Here is a 12220-nt window from a genome sequence, read left to right as displayed (position 1 = left end):
GCGTGTGAAGACCTCCTTGGGCACATGGCCCAATTTTTAGCGCCCCATCCTGTGAGCGAATAAAAACCATGAATTTATGTTATCCCCCTCCACTTGTTGAAGGATCCGTAACAAGTGGGACACCGATTGATGAAGCAAACTGGAAACCCAATGTTTTTGTGTCATTTGGTTGTACTTTCCATCCATACCTCCCTTTTTTTTTTTTTTTTTTTTCTTTCTTTTTTTGCAATTCATATGTGAGCATGCCTTTTTAATCAACCCATCCCCCCTGTATACGTACAGAGTGTGTGTGTGTTTTTTTTTTTTCACATCCAAAGAATACTTGTGTCATTTCGAGGCAGATCTGCCATTTCCACCCAATTTAAGAGCATGCTTCATTTTTTTTTTTTCCGTTTCCACGCCAGTGCCATCTTGATTAACGCAGGATGGACGAGGTCGCACGTGGAAGGATGTGATATCCTTTTCACCCTTCACCACTAGGCAGCTACTACAGTATACTCCCATTTTCCACGTGCAGAGAGGGCACCTTTGTAAATAGTGGTCAGTAGCATTCGATTCACCCCTACGCAGGATGATCAGGCCATGCCCACGCGAGGAGAAGTATCTCCTGCTGGGGTGGAAAAAATTCATATGCACAGGAAAGGGGGGAAATGGTTGTCACTTGTTCGTTGTTGGTCATGCGTGCCCAACGGGTCAAGAGAAAAAAAAAAAAAAAAAAAAAAAAAAAAATACAAAATGGGTAAGGAGGACTATGACAAAGTGGCAAAATCGCCTGATCTGTTCATATTTTTTTTTTTTTTTTTTTTTTTTTTTTATGACCAGATGGCAGTGCGCGTTTAGTGTTCATTTAAGCGCGCGTTTGGGAGGAGAGATGCGCCTACCCGCCCATGTTCCCTACTTCATTCCGTAACACCAGTGTTACTTTTCCAACTTGTTTTTTTCCCTAATTCCGCCATTTGCAACCCAAACGTGCCTGCCTGGGCACGCTTCCCCACCCCCTGACCCTAACGCGTATCACCCACCCTTTGGGACACCCGCCATGGATGGCACACTGCAGGTGAGTATAGGCTCATAAGATACTGCGCGATTGCATGAGCGGCGAATGATCAGATGACTGCTCCGCCCCGTCCACCCCTTCCTCCTGCAATCGCGCGGGGAAAGAAATGCACATTGTTGTACATATAAAAGCATGCTACTCTACCTCCCCCAGATTCGTGACTTCTTCTACGCGGGGTACGAGAACTACTGCTTGAGGAGCTTGGAGACAGCTAGCCAAGAGGAGCGCAAGGAAGCGGAAGAGTATATATATCAAATATACATGCGAAGGAACGAGAAGGAGGCGCTACTAAATTTGAAAAAGTCTCCAAACGAAAACCACCAATGGTTATACAAATACTATGAGCATTATTACTTAAGGGAGAAAAAGGCCAAGGGAGATATGGCCATGGAAACAGAGGATGCATTACTGAGCCAAGTGGAAAAATTCAAAATAACGACCACCAATGGAAAGATCCTTAAAAGTAGACTCCTATTCGACTGCAACAAGTTACAGGAATGTTTTGAATTGTTAGCAGATGGCCCAATAGAAGTGATATCAGCCAAAATTATCCTTCTCCTGCTGATCAATAGATACGACTTGGCCAGTCAAATGATAGAAGAATACAAAAGGATGAATGATGAAATACCCATTGTAAAAATTATGCTAGCCATATTTTACCTATATACAGAAAATCAGAAAGAAGCTTTTTTAATGTTTGATGATTTGGAGTCTATGTGTGAATCCACCGTGAATGACTCCTCCACCGTCATTCTCAATGGGAAGGGTGTGTCAAATATTTTAAACTACGAGTTCAATGATGCGAAGGAGTTTTTCAAGAATACACTGAGGGAAGATCCCACAAATGGGGATGCCATTTACAATATCATTACATGCTCTTTGTATCTGTACGATCTGGACGAGGCGAGTGAATTTTTGGATAAGCTTTATGATTCCTTCCCCTTGCACGAAAGCTTAACCGTTTTGAAGAAAATAGATGATGCCGTCGATAACTTCGTTGCGCAGTTTTAGCTGCTCCTAGTAAAAAGATGGTCTTCGTCCAGGAGGCAGGCGAACCCCCTCATCACGTCAGGGACACGTGGCACACATTTTTCCGCCACTCCACTTTTACCTCATCCCGCTTTAACTTTTTGGCCGCCAAAAAGTTGTCTATCGATTCGTCGCAGTTCTTCACGGGCACACGCTTGCCGCCCGTGTGTTCGCTCACCTGAAAAGAAGCAAAAAAAGAATTAAATAAAAAATGGAAAAATGGAAAAAGGGGAAAACGAAAAAATAATAGTAACAATATAATAGCGGCCCCATCGGGGAGAAGGGAGGAGGAGAGTTCCCACACATGCCCCTTCCCTAGCACCATTCGGGTACACATGAGGGAACCGTCCACGCAGTTCTTCCCCTGACTGTTGATCGTTCGGTTCCACTCATCATTAGCTCCACCTCGCTCCGTCATACCCTGTACTGGTAATAAAGAAAAGCGCCTATAACGGCCAAGTTCTGCGGAAGGTAGTAGACACACGCCCCCTTGAAACACTGCACCAACAACGAGTTCTTGTTAAAGCTGTAAAACGGCGACTTAATCATGGTGAAACAAATGGTTTTTTCCTATCCAGGGGGAGAAAAAAAAAAAAAGTAGTTTCAAGGAGTGATTGATTCCCCCTATATCATATATTTTTTTTTTTTTTTTTTGAAACCGAATTAGGGTTTGCAGCTGGGCTGTAAAATAATATAAAAAGTGACCGACTCTTGTTCTACTTACAATGGAAAAAATATATATTTTTTTTTCACCATGGAAGCATCCCAGAGTGCGTATCGAAATTACGTGGATGTACAACTTCACATTTGCAAGTGTGCAAGTGCTTCTACAGTAGTGGTGGGTACCCAATTTGGTACATGCTTCTTCGCCTGACGTGTGTATTAATCTGCTTTGCCACGAGCTATATGAAATAAACCCATCCAAATGTCAATCTCCCAGTGTTTTATCTCCCACTCCTGTGAGAACAACTGAACGGGTAGTGGCAAAACCGTAGGCCTCTACTTGGGAGCATTACCTCAGGCTTGTTGTTCGCATACTGCCATGAGGGAAACAGAAGGATACAAAAAAAAAAAAAAAAAAAAAATCGTGAAAAAATTATTGCCTGTTCATACAAAAATGGCTAAATGTAGTAAACAAAAAAAAAAAAAAAAAAAAAAAGCTACATGTATTACATTTCGTGTTCATTAAAAAAATGGTTTATCTAGCCCAAAAAGGATCGAAAAATAGGCACATATCCATATTGCTTGTTCATACAAAAAAAATAAAATAAAAAATAAAAAAACATTTGCACACGTAGAAAATAAGCTTTCTGGTGGGTAGAAAAATTGGGCCCCTCTCTTAAATCCGTCGCGTGACAACACTTACATGCAGTATGAATTTCACTGCAGAGAGGTGTGGTAGCCTCTTTCATAAGCACTCACCAAGAGCCACTCTTGCATGAGACGTAGAGTTCTCAGTGAAGGGTGCACTGAGAAGTATATCCTGCAGATTCCTATGCATCCAATTTTGGAGGAAGAAACAGATCGAGTCAACCGTTATCGGTCATTCGTTGGTCAATCCGTGGAGCTTACCAGAAGTAGAAATCACATGAGACCTTCGCGTTATAACAATTTCGCACCCGTTCTAAAGGTAGGCAACATAGATGTATACATGCACATTCCATAAATGAGCATTGCCAAATGGTGCTTAACTTGCTATGAGCGATTTCCGGTTATCCGGCATGTGTGAGAGCCGAAAGAATAAAAGCGCCCCAAAAACTATTACGCCAACCATACATTAAGCGCTCATATCATATACACGTACGAGTTGGACAACGTGAACAAGGCGAATGAGTTCCTCCCCTTCCCCGTGCGGCAGAGTACAGGGGGGAAATGCTATTTTTTCCTAGGAATACAGTTTTGGCTTTATTAATTCTGATAGTGTACAAATGGCTAAGACGGGGGTGGGACATAGCATGGGCATAGCATGCGATCAGTAAAACTCCCCTGTTACGAGGGCCACGTTAGACGCACCACGTCAGACATGCTTCGTGGTGCCCCAATGACAAAATGAATATATATATGACGGGCAACCAAACGGTGACACAGTGCCGGGCTTCTTAAAAGAAAATGCACTAAAAGGATAGGACTAAGAATAATGAAACAAACGAAATAAGGTGGGTTGGTATAATAAAATGCACAGCTCATTGGGTGAGTGCGGTGATAATACAGTACCCGCATCTGTGAGATAGAGTGGACTTGTACCGCACGGCAAACATACACACGCATTGAGGTTGCCCGCATCACTCCCTAGCGTAGTCATACACATATGCTTCACGAATGAGAAAAAAAAAAAAAAAAAAAAAAAAAAGAGTGATAGAGATGAGGGGAAGAACTTTTTGAATGCCCTTGAGAAGAGCCATCTAACTCTTCATTTTGGACGATTTTCCGCGGACAACCTTCGCATCAGGTGTCTGCGAATCGAATTCATGTTTGGGGTTGTCTCTCTTAGAGTAAGACCTTTCTACGCTTTCTCGCTTTCCACCAACAGACCTAGATTTGTTTATCCTCTCTGATGGAGATACCTTCATCTTAACGTTCCTTGTCATAGAAGAAGGTGTCGTCTTCCGTTTTTTCTTCGATATAGGGGTGTCCACAATTTGGTAAAACTGTCTATAAGTTTTTTCACTCAGGTTGATGTTCTCTTTGCAAGACCTCCTTGGTTGTCTCCTTGTTGGGCTTTCGTTGCTTAAGTAAGGCTTGGTCTTAACGCTTCTTCTCCTTTTCTGAGTATCCTTACTCACGGTGGTCTTATCCACGGTGCCTACAAATTCGCTATCCATGTTTTCTAAATCCTTTGACTGTATGTAGTACTGGCTATTAACTGGTGTTTGTGGGTTGTAGAAAAGTTCCTTGAAGAAGCTTCCTTTGTTGTTTTCCCTATCTCCGACTTTGTCAGGTTTGTCCATATGGAGAGGATCTTCACCTTGTTCATTCGTGGCATCTTCTAAATGGGCACCTTCTAAATGGACATCTCCCTCATGTACCTTCTCCACATGCAATTCATCCATTCCCATCTGGAGGAAGTTTTCCCTTCTGTGTTTCTTCACGAACATATCGTTTTCCTCATATACTTCTTCATGACCCCTTTTAATAGACATTCTCTCCGAATCCACATGTGATGTAATAAAAGCACAGTGGGATGATCCCCCTGCAAAGGATAGAATTTTAATATTGCTAATTGATACTTCGCTGTCTTTCCTACCTTTGGCAAAATTTTTGGTAACAAAATTATGGAACGCAATTTCTGATGGTTCATTTTTTTCGATGACAGCTATGCATGTATCTTCTTCAAAGTCATTTCCTCCTGTGCCCCATCCGAAAAGTTTACCACTCTCCGTTAACACTAGACAGTGGTCCGTTCCACAAGAAATATTTTTTATAAGAAGTTTTTTCTTTTTGAAGAATGTTAGCTCTTGAGGAGAGTAGGCATCTTCCTCAGATTCCATGCCCAATATTTCTCGGTTCCCCCAAATGTACATGTCATTATTTTTAAGTAAGCAGACGGTAAAGCTTTGTCCACCACACAGTTGTATTATCTCCTTCGATGACAACTCTTCAATTTTTGCAAACTTTTTTATGATATTATCTTTCATAGATACACCACATGACCCGTAGGCATTTCTTCCTATTGCATAAACATCTAGAGATGTTTCTAACTGAACAAAAGTGTTGTTACCACCACAGTAAATGTTTTTAAACTTTGATGGGAGCCCAAAATCCTTGAAGTGGTAGCGGTTCGGGAAGATGTATCTGTTCCTCATATCATTGGCAAATTCTACATCGTAGAAGGTGTTGCACACTTGGCATGAGTCACTATTTCCCATGGTGTATATGTACTCTCCGCTCTCTTCTAGACAAACCAGGTGATCTTCTCCCGATATTATGTTACTTATTATGACACCTCTCTCCATGGCTTTCTGTACCTCTTCAGCGTAACTATGTGAAGTGTTCCCATCGTAGGCATAGGAAAAATTTACCTCCAAGAATTCTTCCGACTTATGTATTATTTCTCCCCTTTTTTGAAAAGAAGGAATTCCTAGAACCCCACAAGAATCCCTAAACCCCCCCGTAATGTATACCTTTCCGTTTTCTAGGAGAAGAGCAGTGTGATTATCTCCGCAAGTAATCTTCTTAATCTTTGAGTTGCTAGTGAAGTTCAGTAACGTTGGAGAGTGTTCTGGGTCCTTGGCGCTATTGGCATGGGTCTTTCGTCCGAGAACGCCCATGTCATTACACCCAAAGGAGAACAACCTGTCATCTTTGGTCTTTATGATTGTGTGCATCGATCCACAAACGACTTGGTCGATGTCGTTCGGAAGGTTATGCACGGCTGTCGGGTTCACCTGCACGTAGTCTGCGCAGTACTCGGGCGGCAATTGGCCGCACTCGCCTGACCCGAAAATGAATAGCGTGTTCTTCACCTTCATTCGCGCAAGGAGGGTGAGTGGGTGAGTGCTCGCTGCGATTGCGATGATTTGCGGGGTGCCGACCGTGATACAAAAAATGTCGTGGTCGTCGCACTGCTCCACAGTCTTTATTATCACCTCTTATAATTACCACCTCGAAATCCTCCTTATAGACGTGATGATGGGGGCACTGCGTCAACGTGAGGAAAGGTATCACGTCAATCGCGGGGGAAGTATAACGGCGCCGCCGGGCGCACAGCCGTGGGCATATACATACGAACAGGAATACACCCCCATACGCAGGAGAGTTAAAAAAAAATATGGTTATTAGCAGTTAATTTGATCTAGTTAACTTCTCCCGTTGTTTCGCTCTTCATTTTTTTTTTTTTTTTTTTTTTTTTTTTTTTTTAACAAAAAATTGATCGCGGGGGGGGGAAATTTTTGTAAAAAAAAAAAAAAAAAAAAAAAAAAAAGGGGCACGAAACGAATTCCTGCACTATACTACATATTGTACATAAGAAAAAAAAAAAAAAAAAAAAAAAAAAAAAAATGTTTGTCATGGACGGAATTTAACGATTCCGAAGGACACACAAAAATGGTGAATGTTTGTTTACTCCATTTTGATTCATTTTATCCATTTCGCACGAATGCTTTTTTTTTTTTTTTGGAGTACGCTGCTCTCTTGTATATATATCCATGTACGTGTGTAGTTTTCGTTCGTATATGCCCCCATATAGTGCGCGAGTTGCGCCACTGGCGGGAAATCACATGTGCACATGGACGTGAATTCCAGTTTAGCTGGAGATGAAGAATTCATTGGCGTGCAGCCACACGTAAACACAATCCAATATGTATGTATGTGGTGTTTGACGCTATTTCACTTATGCATGCATGTGCTCCGCCATGGAGAATTTTAATACCCAAAGGTTCGGGAAGTGGAGAAAAAATAAAGATGGCACAATGTGATGTTGCGTGGCATAGCGTGGGATGACGAAGCGCTTATAAATGTTCACCGCTGCAAACGTGTCCGGAGCGCAGCAACGATCAGAACTTCCCACAGGGGGGAAATGATTGACTTGGAGTAATAGAAACGTTTGTCCATTTTTTTTGTCAATTATCATTGCCATATCGCTCATATATATGTGCGCATGTTCATTGTGTGTAAGAAATTGCCCTCATGATTTGGATACCTGGGTCTGCATGGTTACGCGTGCAGCCGGATGACAACAACGCGAGAGAGGGAATTATAGACGGGCCATATGAAAAGGTGCATTTTTTACTCTTTTCTAAGCGGTTCCCTTAGTGGGAAGTAGCGAAATGGACACCTTTCATTTTATGAAAAAATTAATAATTCTGGCTGTGTGCACAAACGGAGGAAATATAAGAAGTGCTCCTCCCCCCCTGTTCAATTGGCTCTGCTGAGCGAAATATAGAAAGGTAGCTGATGTATATCCCATCGACTTGCATGAGATGACTAGGAAAGGCTTAAAGGGATGGATACATTTAAACCGTAATAGGTACGAGTATGAAAAACATAATTGGCTCGTTTATATGACAAGGGAGATTCTCCAAAGGGATGGCCATTTTGTTTTTCATTCGGAGGGGAAGTCCCTCTCTTATCCTCTACCCCATTTGTAAGCATGTAATAGAAAAATCTACAGTGGGCGGAGCTTAAATGAAGATGAATTAAGGGTAGATATTTCATTGCTCACTTGAGCGAACCAACGTGATAACGCGTCTTCTCTTGGAACATTCTGCATTCATAATACCTGGTACTCAAATCGGAAACAATTGGAGTACGCTATTTATTCGTCAGATTGAGTAGGCATTTATTTGGTACTCATGATAAAGGGTCAGACAGAACTGCCTGTCGACTTTTCCAACCCTTAAAAGGGATATGACAAGTGTAAGCCACATGTGCCATTTGGAGGATGGAAAATAGCTTTGAAACGGATTAACCCTGATTACATCAGCCCCGTCACATCGCCTTCGTCTCATTTGCTCATGTGTACCTCTCTACTGGGTTGCTTCATTTTCTTTTTTTTTTTTTTTTTCTTTTTTTCCTTCTCCTTCTATTCCTTTTCTTTTCCTTTTCCCTTTAACTCCTTCCCTTTTTCTTTTTTTTTTCAAATGGCCACTGCTTTGGTCTCCCGGTGGGATATTTTTCTTCCTCATACATCACAATCACATTAGTGATAGCACTTTACAGAGGAGGAGGGTGTACCACTCCAACCTTTATGCATTTTTTTTTCTTTTTTGGACGGTTGTCCTCACTTGGGTAGTTACATTCACGCATATATACGTGGAGGTATAGGGGGGAAGGAGCCTTGCGAATTCTCCTCCATGTGCCTAAAATGAGGGCAAGATGAAAGAAGGAAGAAAAAAGAGAAAAGAACTCCGATTTGGTAATAGTAGTGTATTCCTCACTAAAAATATATAATGTTACTATTTCCTCCTTCCGTATGGGTGATGGGAAATACAAAAATGCGCAGGGGCTTAGCGAACAATTAGGTGTGGGTTCTTCTTTTCTCCTTATTTGTGTCACCTCACTCGGTGATGATAACTCACCGCACATAATTAATTGGAATAGTTAAAAAAAAAAAAAAAAAAAAAAAAAAAAAAAAAAGCAGAGGTACTTGTGTAGGCATATGTGATAACCAACGGTTGCGGCAGTTACTATACCTGGAGGGATCGATAAAGTGTGACCGTTCCGTTTTTTTTTTACGTCCTTTCCACTTGGCCAAAAAAGTCACATGTGAAGGTATGTTGATGATACTCTCTTTACAGTGGAGTGATCCATAAAGCATGAAACTTTTTTTTTTTTTTTTTTTTTTTTTTCCTCTCCCGCCTATTGGAAGGTAATTCGGAAATGCTCTCTGGAAGGAGGCAAATTGACGTGGGGATTATTGCAGCATGTACCTGCTTCGCGTAACAAGCTCCATTGTTTATGCTGATCCTTTGGAGGTTGCATTCTTTACGTTGTGTACCTACCCGAAGAATGTATATGAGTTCTAACCGCTTGGCACGTGTTCCTGATGAGGGGGTTCTCTCCACTCGGTAGGTCTCCTTCTTCAGGTCCGTCCGTCCGTATATTTTTTTTTTTTTTTTTTTTTTTTTTTTTTTTTTTTTTTGTAATACTGGCAGTAAGGAAGGTGCTTCACACATTGTAGCTCCTCCCGTTCGCACAAAGTTCGGTACAGTTAACGAAAGGGTGACATTGGGCTTGTGTTACGTGATCGAGGGACACGAGTGTGTTTCCTTTGTTCTGCACGCCGAATAGGGAGAACGCGCTACCGGGGGCATAGTATACACTGGATGACACACCGCCACAGGAAAGGGCAACCAAGACATGGAAAGAAGTGATACTCCCTCCCAAAATATATTTCTATCTCTTCTACTCACCGTGAAAGTTTCCATTCGAGAATGAGTAGCAGCGAGAGAAGCTCCTTTCTGGAAAAGGACAAGGGGAACGACACCCAAAGTGCAGATGGGGAGGAGAAACTCGTGGAGGAAGATGTGGAATCAAGACAAGGTAAAAGTGAGTCTGGTGATGAGCGCAACAAAACTGGTGTAAAGGGGAAATGGCTTAAGGAGAATAAGGGGAGGATAAAAGAGGACACCTCTGAGAAATCCTATAGGAGCTCCATCAGTCTGCTCTCCGTTAGCGACTTCGGAAAGACGAGCAATAGGAAACGGAAGAGGGAAAAGAAAACTGAAAAAGAGAGTAGCAGTCACAGAATGAGGAGGCACAAGGACAGGGGGGAGAAGCGAAGACGCCGTACCGACCATAGCCACTATAGAAGTGCGAGCGACATTAGCAGGAACAGTCACGATAGAAGTGGAGAAAGTCTCTATAGTCATCATAGTCGAGAGAGAAAAGAACGAAAAAGGAAAAAGGAGATCAAAAAGAAGGGAAAGCACAGGTTCAGGAGTGGAGAAGCCGGAGGACGAGAAGGAAGATATAGCAAGCTAAGCAGTTTTAGCCTCTCCACCGGCTACACCGATGCTGATATGGACCTGGAGAGCATAAGCGACCTGAATTACAAGTCTCACCATGAAAAGAAAAAAAAGAAAATCCCCAAAAAAGTGAGTAGTGATTACCTTTCCAGTAAGAACCACCATCATAGATACGATGAAGAGAAGGGAAGCAAAAGAAAAAGGGAAGACGAAAGGAAGGGCTCAAGAAATTATGTGATGAAGAAAAAAAACGGATCGATGAGGGAACGAAGTAGAGAACCATCCTACTCAATCAGTCTAACCTCAGAAGAAGAATCAAAGAAGAGAAAAAAAAAAAAAAAAAAAAAGTTGGTAGATGATCGGAGTGGAAAAAGAAGCAGAAGAAGAAGTAGTGAAGAACAAACGCGTAAATACAACTCAAAGGTGGAACCCCGACGCGATAAGTTCAATTACGAAAAGTATCATTATTGGAGAGGCAACTCAGGGGAGTCTCAATCAGAGGAGCATCATAACTATCACCATGATGATAGTAGGAGCCCACTTGGAAGAAGACATTCACACAAAGGCACCACAAAGAGGCATACAAATACTCTAGGGGGGGATGAAAGAAGGGGAAGTGAACAAAGACGCATGGACAAAAAAAAAAATAAGCTAATAAAAGAAAATAAAGCTTATAAGGTTAATCGAAGTGGGAAAAGAATTGATGCATATGAGTATGAATCCGCTACAGACACCTCTTCCCATGAGGTGCAATCTAGATCCAATCATGCCCCCACGCGTAAAAAAAGGAGGCCCTACTTGAGTGATGCTGAATCCGCAGATTTGGCCGTTTCAATTAGAAGTGACGAGAGATATCTAGCCAAAGGAAGGATGCCACATTATGGTACCTTAATGGTACGAAGAAAAGGAGAGCGGGCTGAAGGTAGGAGAGGGAAGGATGGTATTCATCACAACCATGATGAAGACGATGAAAAGTTTTTACACTCCAGAATGAAGAGAGGAGACCCCTTCAGGGACGGGAGACCAAGAATGATAAAGGAGGAGGAAGAAGAGGAAATGCCTAGGTTTAGGGACCGAGAATGGCAACCCTATGGAGAAACACATCATCGGGAATTTGAAAAAAGGAAAATATATATAGAAAGGGAGGATCGAATGGAGAGACCGACATATGGATGGATGATGCACAGTCAGATTGTTCGACCGCATGGACAACACAACTATGATAAGATGGAGTATAAAGAAGATGTGACTGTTTTAACTAAAAACAGAAGGCATGAGCATTACCCAGAGCATGGAAACAATAGGTTGAGTGAAGTTAGAATCCCGAATGGGATGATCAATCGGGAGAAGACATGTCCATTTCTTTTGCGCTTGTTCTATAAACTAGACGAAGAATATAATAACGTCGAAGACGTTAGACTTTCCAAAGAAAGCGGAGTACAGAGCAACGAGCTGCAGATATATGGATGGTTGGATATCACGATGCGTGAAATTGTAACGTTAGTAAAAGATTTTTATCAGGAGAGCCGCAAGAGGGATGCCCACTGGGTATTCAAGGTATATTCCAACGAGAAAAAGGAACTAACTTTTTTGTCTCGTGTCCACAGTACCAAGTACAACTACCGCGAGGACAACAAGACGTTGCTATCGTTGAACTATGAGATCGGAGACATTCTGCTCCTCTCCATCATGTTCGGGGGGAAACCCACATAGATAGGGTACACCAAGC

At 42.1% G+C, this 12220-nt stretch overlaps 4 protein-coding genes across 4 annotated transcripts; 2 read left to right on the top strand and 2 right to left on the bottom strand.

Annotated features, from left to right (window-relative positions):
• Positions 1–1039: 1039 nt before the first annotated feature.
• On the top strand, positions 1040–2068 carry PKNH_0110300 (coatomer subunit epsilon, putative; the record flags this gene model as incomplete). Its single annotated transcript, XM_002257558.2, has 2 exons — positions 1040–1057; positions 1211–2068. 2 exons carry the CDS (start codon positions 1040–1042, stop codon positions 2066–2068), a joined length of 876 nt encoding a protein of 291 aa, XP_002257594.2.
• A 52-nt stretch (positions 2069–2120) lies between these two features.
• On the bottom strand, positions 2121–2635 carry PKNH_0110250 (protein MPODD, putative; the record flags this gene model as incomplete). Its single annotated transcript, XM_039113746.1, has 2 exons — positions 2121–2264; positions 2507–2635. 2 exons carry the CDS (start codon positions 2633–2635, stop codon positions 2121–2123), a joined length of 273 nt encoding a protein of 90 aa, XP_038969370.1.
• Positions 2636–4488: 1853 nt separating this feature from the next.
• On the bottom strand, positions 4489–6555 carry PKNH_0110200 (regulator of chromosome condensation, putative; the record flags this gene model as incomplete). Its single annotated transcript, XM_002257557.1, has 1 exon — positions 4489–6555. The coding sequence occupies one exon, from the start codon at positions 6553–6555 to the stop codon at positions 4489–4491; it is 2067 nt and encodes a 688-aa protein (XP_002257593.1).
• A 3402-nt stretch (positions 6556–9957) lies between these two features.
• Positions 9958–12204, top strand: PKNH_0110100 (histone deacetylase complex subunit SAP18, putative; the record flags this gene model as incomplete). Its single annotated transcript, XM_002257556.1, has 1 exon — positions 9958–12204. One exon carries the CDS (start codon positions 9958–9960, stop codon positions 12202–12204), a length of 2247 nt encoding a protein of 748 aa, XP_002257592.1.
• Between the last annotated feature and the right edge of the window lie 16 nt (positions 12205–12220).

Source organism: Plasmodium knowlesi (assembly GCF_000006355.2).
Source record: "Plasmodium knowlesi strain H genome assembly, chromosome: 1".
In the NCBI taxonomy this organism is placed as follows: Eukaryota; Apicomplexa; class Aconoidasida; order Haemosporida; family Plasmodiidae; genus Plasmodium; species Plasmodium knowlesi.
This window is presented reverse-complemented; position numbering and strand designations above follow the sequence as displayed.